Consider the following 21,324-nt stretch of genomic DNA (forward strand, 5'->3'; position numbering starts at 1 on the left):
TAACAAAGGAGGGATATGCAGTGACTGTGTGGTAACAGGCTGTTCTAACAACTGTGACAATGATTACTGTGCATTTGTTGGATATTCACAAATGTGGCAGAGTCAGGAGGTTCAACCTTATTCAAAGTCACTTTCCAACATCCTCATTTTTTGGACCAACAACCAGAGGGAATACTCAGCCTCAGTTTTGTCTGTCACAGAATCAGCTTAATAAATAGTGAAGACTAAATGGAATTTATTCACAAACAAGGTGAATGTACACATGAAAATATGAAGTAGATGTAAGCTAGTGTACTCTTTTTGTAGAATTGCATGTACTTTGGTCTAGCTTGTCAGTTCTTCCTTGTCAGACTTCATTGTAGATTTGGCCCAGTAGCTTCTGGAAGGATTGAGTAGATAAACCTCTGAAATATGGTCTTTCTGACTCTTTCATGGGATACATGTCCATCTTTGGAGATAGATTTGTGGTGGTGCAGCCACAATTGAGCCTTCATGACCAACGGCAAGGAGTCAGACCAAAGCCATGCCTACAAGCATAACCATGGCCATGGGGATCAATATGCTCATAGCTCCCAATTTTCTGAGAGAGCACATGAGTCAGATTTTTCTGGATGCCGAATTTTCCATAGCCCTGGGGAATATCTATAAGTTGTTGGCCTCCTGGTTACTATAGATGTCAGATAAGAGAGTTAAATGAAACTGCGTTCAGCTTAGAGAGTCAACTGAAATGCCATCTTCAGTGATTCTCACTCTTTTGCTTCGTCTGGGATAGCACCCATGAACTTGAATTTCTAGCAGGTTTTCAGGTGATGCTGATGGCACAGTCCTGGGAAGGCACGCTGAGAACTGTGCCACAGGTGCAGAACCATGAACACATGAGGCGTGACTGTTGCAGTGTTGCTAATCGGTGGTGCTAATTGGCAGTGCTAATCAGTGATACATTGCTTCTACCAAGTATACAGGCATGAAATTTTGATTCAACGTTGGAGGAGGGGCTTGAGGGAATTAGTAAAAAGATATTCTAGTAACCCTAAAAAGATATCTGAGGGATTTTTACAGTCCCTGAAACAACTTTAGCCAAGCTGTGCTCATGCTTTCCTGTTATTCTTTGAACTTTGGGGAGTGAGGTCCCCTAAAGCAGAGCTTTGAACAGAAAAAAAAAAGCTGAGCCTATAAGCCAAAGACTAAGAAGCAATGTGTTGTCAGCTGTGGCTAGAAGATTTAGTTGTATTTTAGGACTTTGAGAAAGAGGCCCTAGTCCCTGTGCTATGAAACTGTACTCCATTTCCTTCGCTGAGTCAAGTCAGCAGCTGGATGGTTTCTGGGATTCCCTCACAGCCTTATTTAGTTCCAGTGTTGTGCCAACAGACAGCATGCATGAGGGCAAGAGAGCATCTGCCCTCTAATGGGGACATGGGGAGAAGGAGAGAAGAGGGCAAGGCACCCACAGCCCAGACGCTAAAAAGTAAAAGTTCGACTGAACAGAGGATGTGAGTCTGCATTTGCTGCAAGGTCTTTTGGTGATCATTTAATCCTGAGCAACAGGGAGGCATTTCTCTGGACTTTCAGATCTTTCATTTGCTACTCAAGAGGAACTGTGCTTCAGTGGCTCCTTGTGGTGAAGGGGGCTGGGCCTGCTTCCAATTCTTCTTCTGGGTCTCAGCCCTCAGACCTCCCCACCATAGTTTATTTGTCTTGCTCCCTATGACAATCTGCTTGCCCTTGCTCCAGCTGCAGGTCACCCTCAGTCTGGGCTTTGGATTTCTATCTGCCTGAAAGGGTAGCCTCCAGAGACACAGAGTTGCTCTTTGTCCTGATATGCACCAGCTTCTTCCTGGGTTCTCGCTTTCCTCTTCCAGTGTATGAAGGAACTTCAAAACCTCAGTAGCCACTTTTTGAAGATAGTGATTATTAACCTTCCACTGCCTAGCCCTTGGCTCTTCTGTAGTGGCTTGCTCCCCATGGTCATTCTTTCATTGGCCCCTAGGCTGTGTTAACTCCTGCTCCAAACCTTCTGCACTTAAGCCCCTATCCCAAGAAGGCTGGCTTCAAACTTCTGCAGAATCCCAGGCCTGGAATTAATTCCCTTAAGTATCCATTAAGATCAATGTAGCATTGTAGCATGCCTAATGACTAGAAGAGAATTTTTTATAGATTGCCCTAGGGACTGGATACCTGGCTCTATCATTCTGAGGCAATGGTGGGTGGGTCTGTCTTAAATACTAGTTATAGGGTTATAACTACTATCTGTTGTCTGTTCCTCTCAATACAGACAGACTACTTGTGCTTTTTAAAAACTGCATATAAAACAGATCATTTCAGAAAGGATGAGTTGTTGAATGCCAGGTATATATCTGTTTCCAAACATGCCAAGGTCTATTTTATGGCTAGCCATATAAGCAACCAGCACGACTGTGAAGATTGAGAGAGCCAAGAAACTAATTTTAGAACATCACTTACAAGTAGCAGTCCCTATCACTTAGATTTAGTTCACCCCGTTCTGCTCCCCTCCCCCATCTATGCATTCTAAAAACATTCACTGGTAAAGTATTAGGACTTAAAGATAAGATGTGGCCTTTGCTTTCAAGCAGCTTCTAGTTCAGTGCAGGAGAGGGACAAATACATCTATAAAGGCTACAATAGTGTAAGAAAAGTCACAGTCTCTCATTAGTATCTGCAAGTTTTCTAAAATACTGAAAAAGGTATGTGTGTATGTGTGTGTGTGTGTGTGTGTGTGTGTGTGTGTGTGTGTAAGGTCCTAATTGTCTAGTTATAATTGGCTACCCCGGGCATGAAAAATAGACAAAAGGAAGGGAAATTGAGAAGCAGACTTCATGGAGCTGAGGCATATTGGGGGAATGTGAGAGAACCAAGCTCTGTGAATAATTGGTAATAAGTGGAATATTCACAGTAAAGATGAACATGATATTTCACTGTATCAATAACAAAGGCAGACCAGATTTTAGAGAAGGAGCTTCAACCAGATAATATAATAGGACTTTTGGCAATGTTCAGTGCTTTTTGCTAGCTGGATTTCTTTCTGTCTCCAAGGCCACCCACCCAGTAATACATCAGAGTCAAAGAATCATTGAAATTTAGAGTTGGATGAAAAGTTGGCATGAAAAAATGGTTAAGAGTGAATGTTGTATTGAAGCACAGTAAGTCTACAGCCAAGCAAAGAGCTAGGCCCAAAGAATAGACAGCATTCATTACAGTCTCTCAGAGCATGGGGTCTGTTTGCTGGGTATGCTTCCTCTGAGCTTTTCGTCTCAACCAGCAATCACCTTTACACTCTAGAATACAGTCTTAGTAGTCTAACAGATTTAGCCTCTTCTTGGGGGCCTTCTGCTGACACTTCATTGAACATTATAATATCATTTATTTACATCATGACTTCATTGAACTTTATAATATCATTTATTTACAACATGCAGAATCTCTGATAAGGTGACCATGGTAGGCCAGGATGAAAGATGGTTGAGCCACTGGAGAGACCATTTAGGAAGCAAAGAGACTGCTTTTTGGAGAATGTTGTTATGCCACAAGAGAATATTCTTACCTCTGAAATGTTGATCCTGCCTTCCTGGAAGGAACAGGTTGTAGGGTCATGTGTGCAGAGGTTACGGTACTTGCACCAATGGCAGCGGAAGGCGCTGTTAACGCAGGACAGGCACCTGCAAGGAGGAGACAAGAGGGCCAGCCATACAAGCCTGTTATAAAGGAAGTCTGTTATCTTTACATTCTCTTCTCATTCTTGGGAAGATGAACTGGTAGACCATCTAATATGAGAATGTGAACTCTGCATCTAAGATGTTCATGGGGCCAAAAACTTAGCAATAAACTAGAACAGCAGTGGAAATAGTTTAGCCTACAAAAGAGTGGTGTGCTGGTTTATATTTTCAGGAATTTTGCAAGCTAGACTTTTCCTCTAATGGACTGAAATTGACTATGGTCAGAGCATTTAAACCACAGATATTGGTAAATACTATGAATTAGATTTATAAAACTCTAATTGCCAGTAGTTAATGCTAGTATATCATGGGTTATCAATAAGAGCAGCTATTTGAAAGAGTAGAGAGGCAGAGATCCGGTTCTATCTGTATTCTGCTGCCAGCAGTGATGTCACCTTGAATAAGTCACTCATTCTGTGCATTAACATTTCTTCATCTGTCTGTTACAACACGTTCCTGTGTAGTCCTCAGGGCTGTTTGGTGTTGTGAAATAAAGCATGGAAAAAAACTTTGTTTTTCAAAAAAAAAAAAAAAGTTAAATGTGATCGTTGTTTTCAAGAAGTTAAAGCACCTATTATTTCAACAGCGTGAATAACACTTGACTATTCAAAATTTGGTTCACAGCACTTGTGTTTCTGAGCTTGGAAAATTTACATTATTGAATGGTGGCTTTGCCCCTTATCACAAAGGGCCCCAGCATGGAGAAATAGCCTGTGCCTATGGCATACATGTTTTTCCCAGAGAGAGCACGTTTTTCCTTTTGGGATTACCTGGAGGCTCTGTGAGTGTGCAAACCACTGTGGTAGAAATGTACTGAGAGTTCTGGTCTTCCTCCTCAGTTTCTATATGATAGCCTTTCAGAACTATACCAGTTACAAACAGAAATAAGTCTGCAATCTGGCGCCACCTGGTGGGGATCTTATTAAGTCTGAGTGGTAGGGGCTTCCATTTAGGGGTCTCAGGCTAGTAGATCAAGTATGAGGTGACTAGGTCCATACATACCCTAGAAAAAAACTTTTTCTAGCCATGAACACCCAAGGTTAGTCATGTCTAAAATCACGTTGTTTCTGAGTTTGAGTCAATGCTATTTTATGTATTCCATCACTAATAGACTTTTGAGAATATATGTTTCAACAAATAAAAACTGAATATAGTCTAGGCTAAAAGAAACAATATTTGTTGGACTCTAACCTGAGTCTTCTACTGTCTGCTTTTGTCACTGTCATTGGAGCACTTACTGTCTGAGGGTCTCAGCTTACCCTATTAAAAACCGGGGGAACTGAACTTGATACCATGAATTTTAATAGAATGCCAGGAGTAGAGAAGGGTAAGATAATGTTGAAAAATAAAATAGAATCTTGGCTGTCAAGGAGACTTGTTTTTCTCTGCTGAAACTTGCTGCCTGTGACAGCATCTTCCTTGATATAGGAATCCATCACTGAATGTGGTGACTTCACACTGGATTGCTATCTCACAAACAATAGATTCTGTTACCACCGTCTTAGACTATGAAGGTTGACAGGCCCTCCCTCTAAAAAAAAAAAAAGTCAGTAATTCCCAAGCTGGGTTATCTGGGGGTTGAAATGTAGTGGGTTAGTGGTCATTTTTATCTAGTTTTGTTTCAGTCTTTCTGCCCTGCCTTGGGTGCCTCTAGCCATTTTCCACCTCTCGTTCCTCTTGTATCTGGCTCATAACATATACTAAGGAGAGATATGTTGCACACGGAACTTAAAACCTCTTCTGCCTCTTCCAGCCCAGGCCCTCTCGTTGGATACTGAGAAAGGAAGCTTCTTATGCACCTTCTTTGTGTGCATAGCTTTCACACCCACTGCAGTCCCTGCCTTCAAATCCACTGCCAATTGGCTGAAGTGAAGACCTCTTCTTACAGCTTCTAGGTCAGGACCCTCTTCTTACCATCTGAGCTTCAGAATTGGGGATGTGTACAATGGTGAGGCCAAAGAAACGAAATGGTCTGTGGTGAGTAACTGCCACTCAAATGAACATGTGCGAGCCCTGCTAGAGAGATGTTAATGTGACTACTGCATAAGTCTTGCCCTAGAGGGAAGAAGTGAAACCCCATTCCCACACCCAGACTCAGGCAAGGCTCCCTTTGAGGCATGCTTACAGTTGGTGGGCACTGCAGTTATAGAACTTGAATTCGGTGCTGACAAAGATCTTTCCTGTCTCTTTGGATCTCAGTTGCAGCTCTAAGCCAAACCAGTCTGCAAGAGAAGATAGAGTGAGAGAACCTGGGGCCCGGTGAACACCCTGAGGGGAAGGCCATGTCATAGAACCACTCAGGAGTACAGATGGTAGAGAAAGCCTACCTGAATCTGCTTTTCCCCCAGAGAATCTCAGTCTGTCCCTCAATAACAGATTCCATGAGTCCCTTGTCTTGGCTAGGCATGATCAATTACTGACATTAGCTCAAGAATCGTTCAAACCACGTTATGTGGAAGGAGCTCAAAGTAATCTATTGCCCAAATCCCACCTATTTCTAGAAAGGACAGGAAGTGGGCACGATGTACATTATACATTCTCAGCCCAGGAGGAATGAACATTTTCTTCCTTTAATCTCGCTTTGGCATAGCAATGTGCTTACAAACTCAAACAAGTTGCATAAGCCAATATTAGCATCTGTTATGTGAGTACCGGTCAGGTAGCTTTATGCCTATTTTATGACTCCTAAGCTCACCAAGGCATTCATGGATCTTTTGGCATAGTCCATACCTTGATCCAGAGGGATGACAGGGACATCCTTGGGTCCAGGTGAGATGCAGATGACTTGACTCCCAGACACCTGACCCTCCACTTCAGTCAGGTTCCCAAAGGCACAGGCAATACCCTCAGAGAGGTTGGGAGCATCATTCACAATCAGGCTGAGCTGTAGGAGAAACAAGAACTCAGAAGAACAGGCACCAGACAAGGGTCCCTGTCAAGACCTTATTGCTCTGGGACCCCCTTGATCTCATCTATAAAAGAAGAGCACTGGTCTAGTGATCTTCCATCTCTGGCACTGAACAATTAGAATAACAAGTGGTTGTGTTTTGTGTGGGGGTCAACAGTCTTCATAAAGATTTCTTTTGTTACTTCTTCAATCTTGTCCAGCATCGGAAAGTACTTGGTGTTTAAGGAAGTCAGGGGGTTTCTACTGACATTTATCTCAGACCCTGCTCTATGTGACTTGGAAATTAGTTGCAATGTACAGAGGGACCTGCAAGTGAGTCATGAGCTTGGGACTTTACCACAGGCCTTAGCTTGGGCTCCTGAGAGTGTAAGCTTCATCAGGGTGGAGGCTGGCCAAGTATGAAGCTAGGCTGGCAGAAGGAAGCAGATCCTTGCCCTGGGTACCATTCATCCATTTATTTGGAAACTGTATGCCCCAGAGCTTCTGCTCCTCTCTTCTCTCTGGGCCTTCTACTTTCCAGCAGTGCCCTGGTCTGGGGCAGGAGGCTCACAAAACTCACAAGAATCAGAAAAGACTCACTGATGGCTAAATAACATCTACTATCCAAGTCTCCAGCATTTCTAAGTTTACAGAGTTTCGTGGCAGAGGGGAAAAAACAGACTTTGAGAATTTAGAAAAAAAAAAAAGTTGTTTTGAACTCAAGCCACTTTTCAAGTAGTTTGTCCTCAGCTCTCACGACAGGCACAGCCTCCCTGATGGTTTCATTAATGTAACTTTAGCCAAGGCCTCTTGGTGGGGGTACGAATGAACCGAAACTATGGAAGGTTCATTAGCTAATTAACATTCATGAAGCTCATAAAACTTTCACAATGAAATTGCAGTTATGGCCTAAGGACATGGAATATTTTGAGTTGTACCTTGACAGGTGGCTATTTTATTATGTTTAATATCCTTTTCAAGCGTACACTTTGGATGGGTCTCAGTCTTCTTTTAATTGTTCTTCTGCCTCCTCTAAGGGTAGTGGCAAACTAAGGCTTTCTTGAATAATTAACAAACAGAAGACCGAAATCACACCAACCATGTTGTAAGAATGTTCTGTTAAGTACTGTATGACACCATAGATTTTCTTTTTTTAGCTAAATGCAAAATCCAGATTTACAAAATAGATCTGTGGATAATAAATGTGCAGAATGTGGTGACTATGCCCGTAACAACAGGAGTTACCAAAGGTCTGTCTGTCTGTCTGTCTGTCTCCCCCCCCCCCCCATGTGTGTGTATGTGTGTGATATTAGCACTGAAATCCTGATCAGTACGTGCAGGTATTAAAGAAGTATGCTCCGTGTTCTGGTCCTCCCTACTGCATACTCACCAGCCGGCTGTGGTCTGACACAGAGATGCTGTTGGGATGCACCTCAAGGCTCATGCACTGGCTGATGCTGGCAGCAAATCGATTTGCTTCCCAGGCCCGTTGGCATTTGTCCCTTCGGGAACACCTACATAAACACAGATTCATAAGAAGTCATGGCTCCACTGACCCTGGGTAAGGGTATGTTGCTGCCCCCAGCACTATTTCCTGTCGCCTTGTGATGACTTTCACTGTATTCTCAGGTGTCCACTGTCACGTGAAGCTAAAGTTATTTCACAGAAAGAGGCATTAATTTCAAACCAAGATGCTGGTTAGGCACCTAACCACCAAGAATACCATAAGAACACCATGCTAGTACTCTGGAAAGCTCTAGTAAGAAATTAGGGGTACTTGAGAAAGAGGGATACAAATGTGAACCCTACAGCTAGAGGGTTAGTCTCTAATACCAGGCCTGTTACCTGCTAGCTGGGTCCCACTGGTCAAGTTAATATTTCTCTTTTCTGTTTTCTCATCCCTAAATTAGCAAGGATGATGATAAAACCCTGTCTTGTAAGGCTACTCTGAGTAAAGTGCAATAGTACTCAGCATGCAGCTTGGCATTTAGTCTATGCATCTCCATGCTAGAGGGCACTGAAATTAAAAATAGCAATTAATGACAACACTTTCCCCCAAAGGTGTTAACAAATGAAGGTCTTTGTTGTGAGACAGGATGTATGTGATCTTTGACTGAATAGTTCTTTTAAGGAAGAGATCGTGTTTTATTCAATGAGATAGTCTACCTGTCACAAGCTATATTTTAAATAAATGTTTGTGTCATGAAATAATGCCTTAAGTCAAAGAGACCGACAAAGCAGGTGTCCAGGGTGGCCTGTGTCAGGAAGCCCACATAGTCATTTCTCCTGAAATCATGTCTGGCTTCAAGCTCTTCATTCCTCAGTGACAGGTAAGTAAGGTGTTGTCTGAACTCAGAAGTTTGGGCTGCTATCTGCTGTGTCTTATGGGATAGGCTCAGGGCCAGTGTAGTTCCAAACCCAACAGCCACAGGGCATAGTACTACTGTATTCCACAGTCAAGCAGTTTTTCCTACTCTGACTACCCAAGTTCCTCCCCTCTTCCCTTCCAAGTACATAATGGATTCAAATATGAGTGCTGTCAAAGGAAGAATTATGGAGGTTTAAGTGAATCCTTATGATGGCTTTAAAGTGAGCTCTTGACTACAGCCTTTATCTCATTGACTAACTGAAATGGCTCTTTTTGGAAAAAAAAAAAATCATACTATTTATGGCAACAACCCTAACAGAGATAAATAGTCTGGGAGACAATAACAGACTTGTAGGGGCAAATCATACAGAAGCAATGGGGGGGGGGGTGTGTTTCAAATCCCATAGGACCCAGAGGTTCTGTTATCAGCCCTCTGCTTCAATCTTCTACTGTTTTAGAAGATGCTGGCTTTCAGGCCTAAGGCTGAAGTTGATGGGTCCTCACTGTCCTGGGCAGTCTTGGGGGTAGGTAGGAGAACAGTACAAGAGGGTCTGCTGAAGATATGAATGCCAGGTAATGAGAAACCTGCATATAAAAGATGCAGCTCCTGTCCCCAGGCAAGCTTGTTAGGCAGAATGTCTGGAAGCTATGTACACAGGGAGGTGGAGATGATCCCCTTAAGGGAAGTAAGGAGTTCAGTGGGCAGAGGAAATCTTGATAGAGTTCCATCCTTCTAGAAGACACAGCTGACCTGGGCCAGGGGAACAATGAGGAGTTCTAGGGAAGTTGAAAGATGGGGTCAATGCTGACCCAATAATAGGTGCTGATCCAAGCTGGAGAAAGTAAACAGCAACACCAAACTGTAATTCTGCATGCAGAGTGTAAGGGGCACCAAAGCCTAGAGAGAAAGACAGGGAGGAAGGGTGGGGCAGGATGTATGTAGATGGGACAGGTGAGTGACTACTTCGGAGTGTGACTACTGAAAGCCTGGGACATTTTCCTGTAGCTGTGGGGGAACTGTCAAATTCTCAGAGAAAGAACCTGCAGGGTCTTGAATCAGGAGCACCGAAATCTGACAACTTTACCAGCTTTTCCATTTCTGGAGCAGAGTTGCTGGCTCTGGCATTTTGACCCCCTGACTGACTTACATGGAAACTTACTGTCCAGGTTTTGTTGAGATCACTTCTGTAAAAAAATTTTTGAGAAGTCTCTTACCTCCAAAACCCAAGCAGGGACTCAATCCTTTGTTAGTGGGCTTAAATCCAGTCCAGATTTTGCATCTGTGAAGCCCCCCTCCCTCCCTCCCTCAGAGCCCTCCCAACACCTGCTGCAGAGGCTGAAAGCCAAGAGCTATTGTGCAGGACCCTGAACTCTGGCCCTCTGCCTCCTCCTCCACCCCAAACCCAGCACATTTCATAGAAACGCTTTGCTAGTTGGCCTGGTGCCATGGAGTTTCCAACACTATTGGGCAACAGAATCCCTAGCCAGGCTCCTGTTTTAGGGCTTTCACCCTTTTTCTCTTCCTCTGAGACTCCTCAAATTAGGAAGTTTAAGTGTGATTTTGCATTTCTATTGAGCTGTTGTTCAGTGGTGGGATGTATTTGAATAGGGATATGTGGCCAGTTGGATGCAATGCAGACTTCTTGGAATCATGGAATAATGAGGCCAGAAGGGTCCTCCCAAGGGTACAGAGACCTTAATAATTATTTTGATTTGTGTTGCCTCTTCTTTATTTCCAAAGCACTTATTATTTCATTTAGGTTTCACAATTCACCTGTGAAATAGGCAAAGGAGAAATGGAGACCCAGAGTTGTCAGGGGACCCATCTAGGGTCACACAGCAGCCGGAGTACAGATTTCAAGTTCTGGCATCCTACCATCTGGTCTGTAAGCCTTAGCCCGGCTTCTTGTCCAGACAGTGTAAGAGGCATTTGGAAATTTTAGGATTCTACAGCTGCCCTGTGACTTTCACAGTCACATGAGAACATAGTTATATGGTTTTAAAGTGGCCGAGAAGATGAGCAAAGGACTCTGCATGCAAAAAGCAAACCCTGTGGCCTCTCAGTCTTCCTCATTGTATCTCATTTATAAGCTCGACTGTTCAAAAGAGGAAAATTCCTTTACTGTTCATTCCACCACCCTCAGTCTTCTGAACACCACAAACTTACATGTTGTGCAGGGCACACCAGCCACAATGAGGATCCCCTGAGCTTAGACACTCTCCACAAGTTGTATACTGCTCACATGATTCAACAGGGACCCTGGTGACCTGGCAGAGAGAGGAAAAGGAGCACGGGAAGGTCATGTTGTGACAACCTGAAGATGTGTTTTCAAAACTCTCTCCTTTATTCCTGTTAAGGTATTTCCATCTCATCGTAGGCAAGTTTGAAGACGCTAACCCTAAACAGAAAGTATCTGAATGGTAGCTCCAGACTCTGGTTTTTACCAAGGGTAGGAAGAGAATCCTCCAGCCTACTTTGCTTCTTTCCATCAGTGTCTTTTGAGAGCCTGGCAAGTGTTGAAAATGGTTAATTCTGCTAAAAGGCTATTGAGTGGCACAAACTCATCTCTGAAGAGCTTTCAGCTGGGCTTGGGCTAAGACATCCTTCCTGCACAGCACACATGGGGTGGGGGGAGAAACTTTTCCCATCAAATAATATTCATAGCCAACCAAGTGTACCACCTGGATCCAATTATCCCATTCTCTGATGTCTGCATTCAGTTTCTCTAGTAAATCTCTCATTCTTTGGAAAGTCTGGCAAAATGGGAATCTCCACAGAGAAGAGCTGCCTGTTTGATTCTGCTCTGACTGCTTAGTGGGAATTTGCAGATCAAACCCTACCCCTCCCACAAACCTCCCAAAGCCCAGGTTTTGAAACCCTCCTGGTTTTCTGGAGGAGCCTGGCCAGCGCCTGCGCAGGGTGTGTGTGGCCACCACGCTCCTGCACCTGTCCAGCATATGTGACAACAAAGGCTAGGGGACTGAAGTTTTCCATTTGACCTATCTTAGGTATCTGTTGCTGGCTGGGTAAGAGGCCTCTGAGTTGCAAAAATACATGCCGGGTTGGAAATACAAACTTATTTGCTAAGCCATGAAGGACTGTCACCTACTAGAAGTGTGAGCCCAGGTGAAAACATGACCTGTGGCCCAGTGACAACATTCTGCCTCTGGCAGGGGAATAAAAATATTAGGGGAACATGCTCACAAAGTCCTTTCCAGAGGAGTAACATGGATCCTAACATGGTGAACTCAGGGAAAGCTTATTGAATGTCAGCTCTGTGCCTACCTTGATGTTTAGCTATAGAGAATCCACAACACATGGCACAGATTCAGCCAGCACAAAGTCCAACACTTCACAGGAGTCAGCAAGTCCCAACTAAGAACTCCTCTGTATGTTGCTCAGTATTGGAACTTAGAATTGGCACTAAGTGCTGTGTGTGCTCAGGAGGACATTCCAGCTAATCTGTCAAGAAGACGGAGATGGAGGTGAAGAGCAAGTCTTCAAGGATGAGAATGTATCCAGCTGAACATGCTGGCACATGTCTGGAATTCTAGCACTTGAGTTTTGAATGGGAGCTAAGATAGGAGTATTATACATAAGTTACCTAGCCTGTGCTACATAGTGAATTCAAGGCTAGCCTGGGCTACAAAGTAAAAACTCAGTCTTATGAAAAGAACAGAAATAGAAAGAAAAGAATGAAGGGGAGAAGGGAGAAGAGGAGAAGGAAGAAGAGGATGATGAAGAGAAGAGTCACTGGATGGAGAGACCCACTATGCTTTCCAAGCTGAAGGATCATCATGAGCAAAAGTCACAAATAAATTCATTCTAACTTGAACCTGTAGGCTGAGAGAGACAGTATATCATTCTAGGCCTACCCACTCTTAGTACACCATAACACTTAATAAAACTGAGTGACAGACATGCTGAACCTTAAAAATTAACCACTTTGATAAGGAAACAAGATGTAGGGAAAGTAAGCATAAAATCTGGAAATTTGGTTTAAAACGTAGACACCTCGAGCATAGGTTGGGGAATCATTGTTTTAAAAACCTCAAGCATAATGTATCTGAGGGTTTGAGCTGATTTTAGATCAGTCTGATATGACCTGTTAGGATAATGTAATAGGGAAAGAGTCTAATGATATCATGGACCACCAAAACAGACTTAGAGTGTCAGACAAGAAAGCTTGGCAAAAGAAATTCAGTGTCCGATCAGCAACAGTCACTTTGTCCAATGTGTGTGTGTGTGTGTGTGTGTGTGTGTGTGTGTGTGTGTGTGTGTGTGTGTGCAGGCATGCATTTGCCACAGTGCACATGTGGTCAGAAGACAATTTCAGGTGTCAGCCTTTGCTTCTTACCTTGTTGGTAACTGCTCTTCTTGTTCACTAAGACATACTACAAGCTAGCTGGCCTGTGAGTTCCCAGGGATTCTCCTTGAGCCCCTCTCCCCCTGAACCCTGCTGTAGTAGCAGAGGGATTCTAAACCATGTTGCCAAGCCCGGCTCTATGTGGATTCTAGGGATCTGATTTCAGATCCTCATGCTTGTGCAGCAAATACTCTTCCTACTTAGCTTTCCAGCTCAAGATCTGACAGTTAGAAGAAAACATCTAGTTATCACTACCAAGGAAAAATCCTTGAAACCGCCTCATAGTTAGCAATACCTACAAGAAGTACCTTTCTGACATGCTTCCTGGAGAAACAGGCGCCAAGTCCAGACCTCATGATTCTAAATTTCTCAGAATATCTGGGACTCCAAGACCCAAGAGGCGTCTGTTGGCCTCCTCTGGTCTACTCTGCAAGGCCTAAGAGCAGCAGTCCAGTGCCCATTCCCTTTCTTGGGTTTCGGGCTCCTTGTGAGTGATGTCTGCATCTGGCTGGAAATTAAAACAACTGTCTGCATTGCATTCGGCCCGTCTGTCAAAACACAGCCCGGCTCTCAGCAGCTGGGAACGGGGGCCTTGAATGAAAGCAGTGTCTCTAGCAACAAAGCCCACTTTCATGCCAAGTGCCATGGAGATAGTGAAACCCTGTTCTTCTCCAAACATGAAACCAACAGCACAACTATTTTTCCTGTTTCCTGGGCCCTCCTGGTGTGACTTTTTTTTTTTAAGGCAGAGTAGAGCGAAACAGGAAACTTAGAAGGAAGGAGAACTTGAGAACTTGCATTATTCTTTATGATCTACTAGTTAGGCACAAATCAGAGTGACAGCTACCACAGAGACTGGGAGGAGACCCTTACAGTAGGAAGCTCCCGTGGACCTGCCCTCTGTGTACCATCACATAACTCTAGTTTCAACTGTCAGCTAGTGCTTTTGGTCTGGTGGTCCATGTAGGTTAATAGTACACACTTCTGGAAAATAAAAACAAACAAACAAACAGCATTAAAACACAGCTATCGAATCTGACTGCCTACGATCTATCACAAGACCAAAGCGCTACATTCTAGGGGTAACATGCAAAAAGGCAGAAGGGATTCTGAAGGAGGAAAGACACTGGTGTCTTCAGTGTCCAATATGACCATCACTAGACCTGTGTACCCATTGAGTATCTGAAAGTGCTAGTCCAAATTGAGGTGTGCTATAAATATCTAATGTATACTGATCCTGGAGACTTCGTAAAGGAAAGAAAAGCAAGCGTCACAAGAGGAATTTGATACTGACATCTCCAAAATCCAGTGTTTTACATATATTGGGTTAAATGAGATATTTTACTGATTGAAATGTAGCTACTGGGAAAGTAGCAACCAAGCCTGCAGCTTCTGACTGTTGCCAACATTTGGTTTATCTGCCTGTGCTGCCAGAAGGATTTTGTGTAAGTCTGGCATGGCCTGGGCCCTTCAGGATGAATAACTTTAATATATTTCAGGAGGATAGACCCACATCCCGGGAAAGCAGTGTCCCTCCAAGGAGCCAGGATGAGGACAGGGTGGCAATGCATATTAGAAATGTGGGCTTCGGTTTCCTTGAGAAGGCTAGGGAAGGCCAACGGAGCTAGTTGTGTAGAATGTCACTGAAGTCCTTAGCCTGTTATTTACAGGTCAAAAGAATCTCTTTTATAAATAGGGTCTACCAAGGAGCTGGGCCGCTCAATGCTCAGTCCTTGAACTACAACCACATTCATCATCATGAGGTTAGACAACAAAGTCCGGTCTGCTCGGTCAGACTGCCATCTCTCCAGCTGGTCTTTAGCTGTGCTGATGTTTAGGGGCCTCTGGCACAGCTGACTTAAGCTTCTTATGACATCTTTAAATGGCAGGTCTTGGGGTCAGGAAAAACCAGAACCAGGCTGCCCTTAGTTATGGGAGGAGTAGTGTTTTAAGAGCCAGGATGCAAATGGGCTCTGAGGATTTCTTCAAACCCAAGGAGAAATGGGCTTCCTCCATTAGATTTGAAGTTATATTTTAGTTTATTTTTTGAGACAAGATCTTTCTAGGCAGCTTAGGCAGACTCTGAAATCTCCTTCCTCTTGCCTTTGTGTGCCCCCATACCTTGCTTGAGAAATTAAGTTCTTTTAAGTCTTCAAATAACAAGGTTTAAACCTGAGAAGTTTGGGGCTGATCTGTGTTGAGCCCAGCAGGTAGTCTTGCACTTGCTGGGACCAGATAGAATCAGGCCTCAGGCCTCAGGAGAATGGGCATTTTTACCTAAAGTGGCCATGATATGTTGGGGGGCAGAGCTTTTCCAGGGTTGATTCAGAGTTTAATGGGTCATTCCTGGACTCTTTAATCAGTGTTTGGCTATTATTTCATCTTAACTGGGCTAAAGCCCCTCCAGTGAGTGCTAGGATCTCAGATTCCTGTATTGGCTTAGGAGATGAATTGCATAGGAGGGCTCGGATAGAAGGGCATCATCTCCTGCCCCTACATGCCTGCTGCCTTCCTGGCACCCAAGAGCTACTGTCTCTGACTGGTTTCCACCCTCACACTCCACATTCTTTCCTGTTTGAGCTTATATCTCATAATTACACTTCTAATGAATATAACTGTCCCATTAAGTCATTTACTTAAGAAATAGTCCTAATTAAAGATGACTCATGCTATGCTCTTAGCTCCTGTGGCCCAGGGGGCCCTGCATCCTTGGTGCCTTCTGGGACCTTAATTAGTAGGGCTCAGTGGGGTATGTGTGTGGGGGTCTCTTCCCCAAAATCTCTCTACTCAGTACACTGGGCAGCTCATTAGGGTTATCCGAAGGTTGTGATTGGTTGCTGGGACAAGTCTCTGGGGGAAGCTACTAGAATCTCCCTTGTTCCTGCAGTTCTTGAAGACCATTCTCAGAGAGATGATTCTGTGACCCTGATAGAACAGCCACCCTCATACTGGGCAGAGACCTTGTACAATCTCTGTCCACAGAAACATGCATGACTTTCCAAATGCAAGAATTCCCAGACGTAATAGAGCAAGACCTTAAATCTGACTGTCCAATAGGACAGAACAGTAGTGTTCATCTGCTAACCTGTATGAAAACCTGGAAGGAGCAAAATGGCTTGGGTATCTGGACCTTCCAGAGAAACATCCGACTTGAAAGTATAACTTTCTATGATATAGATCATACCTGAATCCCAGGGTCTCTGAGGTGTTCGGTGAAACTTTTCTGAACTAATTTGTGAGACAAAGGCGTACATTCTCTGCCCTGTTAGAACTCACAGTTCAGTCAGAATAAAGTCTCATTCCAGTGGAGTAAAAGCTATAATGGAGGTAAAATCAAGGTATAGCAGTGGCTCAGAGGCCAAAGCAGCAGCTAGCCACTTGCTGCCAGGGTAGCAGCTGGAATATGGTATTTAGACTCTCACAGGATTCCTTTGGGGCCATGTAAATGAGACAGGGTAGGAGGGAAAGGATAAGAGAAAGCTGTTCCCCAGACACTGAGCATCTAATCCTCTGCTTCTCTGGAATTTGCTTGCCCCCTGCCAGATGGGACACCTGTCCCTACATGTGTGCCCTACTCCTTACACAAAGAAAAAAACACAGGCCTTCTCCGTGGCTGAGAGCCAGGTGACAGGGTGGGAGGTGCCATAGCCAGCCTGGCTTGAGCATGCAGTTGGCCTAGTCAACAACAGTCTGATCCCCAGGGCCATGGGCAAAGCACACAGCAGCTGAAACTGATGGAAATGACTCCCTGGCCTCTTTCCTCCCTCTGTGCCTTTTGTGGCAGTCCTTCCTTACAGACTGTTTTGCCCCGAGTTTGTAGGATTTCAGCTGAGCCCATTTTCTTCTCTTCCGCATCCCAATGCCAATTTTGAGAAATGATCTGACAGTCTTCGGTAGACAGGGCGATGACATGCCAGAGAATCATTCCCTGGGTGCTGTGTAAACAAAGGCCTACTACAAAGGGGGTTAAATTAATTTGATCTGCACAACTCCCAAGAGAGCAGGCCATTGGGTTTTATTGTATATTGTGATCCACGCTGGATCCAACAGAAAATTAAGGCTCCAAAGAGTTGTCTTCCCTGACTGTCACGCAGAGTGGCTTTTTCCCTCCGACAAGCTGCGTAGGCCCCCGCTGTGGATAGGAAAGGCCAATCTCAGGAGAGAGATGATGAGCCAGATCTGAAGTTGGATTAGAGTAGGTCCAGGAGGTTTGAGGCCACCCGTACCTGCTGTACCTGCTAGCTGATGGGATAGGTGATGGGTCTTGTTGTCTGTCAAACCCCTTTCCCCATTAAGTCTTGCCAGTATTGTAATTTGTTGTAAACACTGTAGAAAACCCAGTAAGGATCTGTCCTGCTCCTACGCCAGTGGAGATTAAGGTCCTCACAGTGAGCAAAAGACTGCTAGTGGTCAGCAAAGCCCACCTATAGCTCTGACTCTCTCAGATATACATGAGATAGCCACTCTAAGTCACACCTCTAGACCTACCTTGTACTACAGCCCCTTGGCCTGTTATGTCTCTATCCAAAATTAATTCCATTCCTGTCTTTTCCTGCATAGGGACAAAGCTTATTGAGTACTGGATATCCAAAGCCACCCAGGGACAGGGTAAAAGTATGGGGACTCCAATAAGATCAGGTGGCTGACAGACTGCTGGATGACATCACCTTGCTCTGAGCTTAGCAGTCAACACAGGATGTGGAATAAAATAAAGCAGAAAGAACAATATTCCAATAGCTGCCACTGACCCCACCCCCCAGACACTTGACATGTATATTCTCATTTATCCCCTATTCTTACCATATATAGACATGCTTTTAGTCTTGTTTTCCCATTAGAATGTAGAGTCTCATATTAAGTAACCTGTCAGAGTCACATGACTTGTAGGTGGAAGAAACAGAGTCCTTCCTGGTCTGTCTATCTCCTACTTCAAGGTTGAGAGTAAAAGCAAAAATTAAAGGAAAGCGTCTCCTTCTCGACTGTTCCAGGTCTGACTGCCAGCCTATCCTTCCTGCATGCCTCTCTGCTCCTTTGCTTTCCTGCACCTCAACAGTGTTTCAGTTTGTGAATCAGAGAGAGAGAGAGAGAGAGAGAGAGAGAGAGAGAGAGAGAGCGCACAAAAGGAGATAAGAAGGTAAGAGGAAGACAAATCATGAAGAAAAATGGTTGGCTGCTGAGGTGTTTTCTTAACTGATGATGGCCAGAACCATAATGGAAGAGCCATAAGCAGGTCCCACCCATGTGAGTCTCCTGAAAAAGAGGAATGATTTTATTCCTGTCTGGCCTGTGGTTACCAGTGTGGCTCTAGGCCTTTCTGTGATGACTATATCATACTGGGGTAATACTACCAGACCAGATGATCTTGAGACTTCCCCAGCAGGCAGAGTTCCTCTCAGTCCATACTTCCAGCAGCCATATTTTTCTACCAATCAACATCCAGTAATGTAGTCATTATGTTTATCTTCATGACTAGATCTTTATCTTTACATATCAATAATCATGTCCAGATATCCTTAAAGCTTCATAATACAAATGCCATCAAGGACCTACCTGTACTCTAAGTTATGAAAGTCCTGAGCATTGCCACAAAGAAAAAGGAGGTATAAATTCCAGCAACATAGAAGTAGTTCTTAAGCCTGTGGCCACAGCTACAGAAATACACAGCTTCCTGACCCGGAGTTGACCTGAGGTCATGTCCTAAGACTCCTAACTATCTGTAGATCTGAGGATAGAGTGAGTTCAAAGAGAAAATCTATTTTTAATGACTTGGGTGAGAGGGTAGTGGCTGAGTAATTCAGAGTAATTAACGCTATCTGTCATTCTGGGAGAAGTACAATGTTGGTTGAGATTTTCAGACATATTTCCCCCTCTTTCATGAATTGCCACATAGGTCCTTCAGAAGACAAGATGAAAGAATAGAATCCAAAGCCTCTGGCCACAAACAGCACAATTTAACCTTCTAGTGAGCAGAGGCCCCCTGAACCCTACTCTGGTATTGCAGGCAGGTAGATCTCTGCCTCTCTAGGAACTTCCTCTAGAACAACAGATATTGTATATGCTGCTTAAGAAGTAGTTAGAAGACAGCCCTCATTCCAAGTTCAGGTCCTGCTTTCATTACTTACAGAGCACTAAGCTTAGACCTCTTTGAGTCTTTGTTTCCTTCCACACTATGGAAACAACAGGAGTATCAGTTCTGTGTTGAGACATATATGACATCTCTTCACAAATGGGCTTTGGCACAGTTGGTGCTCAATCACTCAATTCATTCTCCAACAGCAGTCCTCTTAGAGGGGGCAGTTTATGTATGTCAGGGGGATCCAGCTTTTAGTGTTGTCAGCGTCCTTGAGCATTCCACCTGGTCTCCTCCCTGGGCTGGGCCTGCTCATCTATCCTAAGGGAAGAATACAATACCTAGAGAACAGTACAGTCCCTCCAACAACTGATTTCATCATTGTACAGGGTCTAGGATTCTAGGCTGAAATGCCAAATTAAGCTTAGCCTGTTATGGGTGAAAGTAAAACAGATTGGGTAGAAATGCAAAGGGCAAAACAGACACCCCAGTATCTTTCAATAGTGCACTGTTTTTCCAGCAGGACTCCTGGGCTGGAGACACTAGGAAGGCAGAAGTGGGGCCCTTTCTAGTTTAGAATTCTGGAGGGAGCTACGGAGAATCATCAGTAATGCTGATGCTGTGTTGTCTCCATGACAACAGAGGATTTATTCAGTTAGGGAAAACAGGTGGGATAGGGAGCAGGAGATGAGAAGGATTGAGCAAAAGAGGAGCTAAGAAATAATTCAAACAGATCTCCTATCTTAGAGCCTGAGATTAGCAATGTCCTAGTTCCCTATAGATCCAGCATTCACTCATATCCAAGGAGGGTAAAGGTATATTGGGAGAGGTGGAGTAACAAGGAAGTGACATGCCTTTACCTGGCCATTCCCATCCTTGCAGTCTATACTGGATCCGTGTCTAGAACTGGCTCCAGCAAGGCTCCTGGCCATGGGGTCCAAGTCCAGCCTTATTACATTGAGATCAGCTTTATCTATGTTGTACTATTGCCTAATAGACTCTGGGCTCTGGCTTTGCCCTCTATTTATGGTTCTTGACTTCTAGTGACTGGGAAAGTATGAAAAATAGGCCACAAGGCTAAGTTTGACCCCATATCCCCTTTATAGGAGAAAATGCTCATGGCCTTTAGTATAGGAAGGTGAGGTTAGGGTTCAGACATGTCAAGGGACGATTCCAAGAGGAGGCTAGCTAGCCAGGGACCCAGAGTAAGAATGTCTTTGAAGGTGCCTAACAAAGGGGCAGACTTTGGTATCTAAGATAAAAACTGAGAATGGGAATCTTTTTAAAAAGAGGAAAGTTTTATCAATGCTCCTGAAATCAGTTACTTTTGACAAAAGTCAAAGGTCCTGGTCTGATTTCACAATGGTACAGAAGCAGAAGCTCTTAATGAACACCATGCTCAACTTTCCAATTTTGATCTTAGCTATACTGGTGATGTATGAAAAGCATTAAATAGTAAGTGAGTGAGAGGGCAGCAAGATGAAGTTCCCAGTTAGGTGAGAATGGGTGTGGACAACTGGTATTTCACAGTGGATTACGTTACTAGTGGGTTTAAATTATGTATATGTATATGTACACAATTAAATGTAAATATAAAGGCACACACCTTTAATGCTCAGGAGGTAGTGACAAAGCAGATTATTCTGAGTTCAAGGCCAGTCTGGTCTACAGAGCAAGTTCTAGGACAGTCATAGACACACAGAAACCCTGTCTCAAACCCCTCCTCTGCCAAAAAACCTTATTCAAACTAAAAAAAACAACCATCTGTGTGTCCATGAACCCACAAAGCATCCCTGAAGGTGGTACTAAGGGAACCTCTAGAAAATAAGGGCAGAGGGAAATGTCAGCTGAAAAATCATCTCTGCCTGGTGGGAACCACAGTTATAGATGCTGTGGGCATC

The 21,324-nt window shown here is 44.0% G+C and overlaps 1 protein-coding gene across 1 annotated transcript in view; it reads right to left on the minus strand.

Annotated features, from left to right (window-relative positions):
• Positions 1-21,324, minus strand: part of PLXNA2 (plexin A2) — a gene marked incomplete at its 5' end in the record, with an annotated part of 171,766 nt that overhangs the window by 60,732 nt on the left and 89,710 nt on the right. Inside the window, 5 exons of the mRNA XM_080926315.1 lie at positions 3,560-3,674; positions 5,857-5,953; positions 6,462-6,615; positions 8,009-8,132; positions 11,154-11,254. Of these exons, the coding sequence (XP_080782441.1) occupies positions 3,560-3,674; positions 5,857-5,953; positions 6,462-6,615; positions 8,009-8,132; positions 11,154-11,254 (591 nt within the window). The remainder of the gene's footprint in view (positions 1-3,559; positions 3,675-5,856; positions 5,954-6,461; positions 6,616-8,008; positions 8,133-11,153; positions 11,255-21,324) is intronic.

Source organism: Micromys minutus (genome assembly GCF_963924665.1).
Source record: "Micromys minutus genome assembly, chromosome: 1".
Lineage (NCBI taxonomy): Eukaryota > Metazoa > Chordata > Mammalia > Rodentia > Muridae > Micromys > Micromys minutus.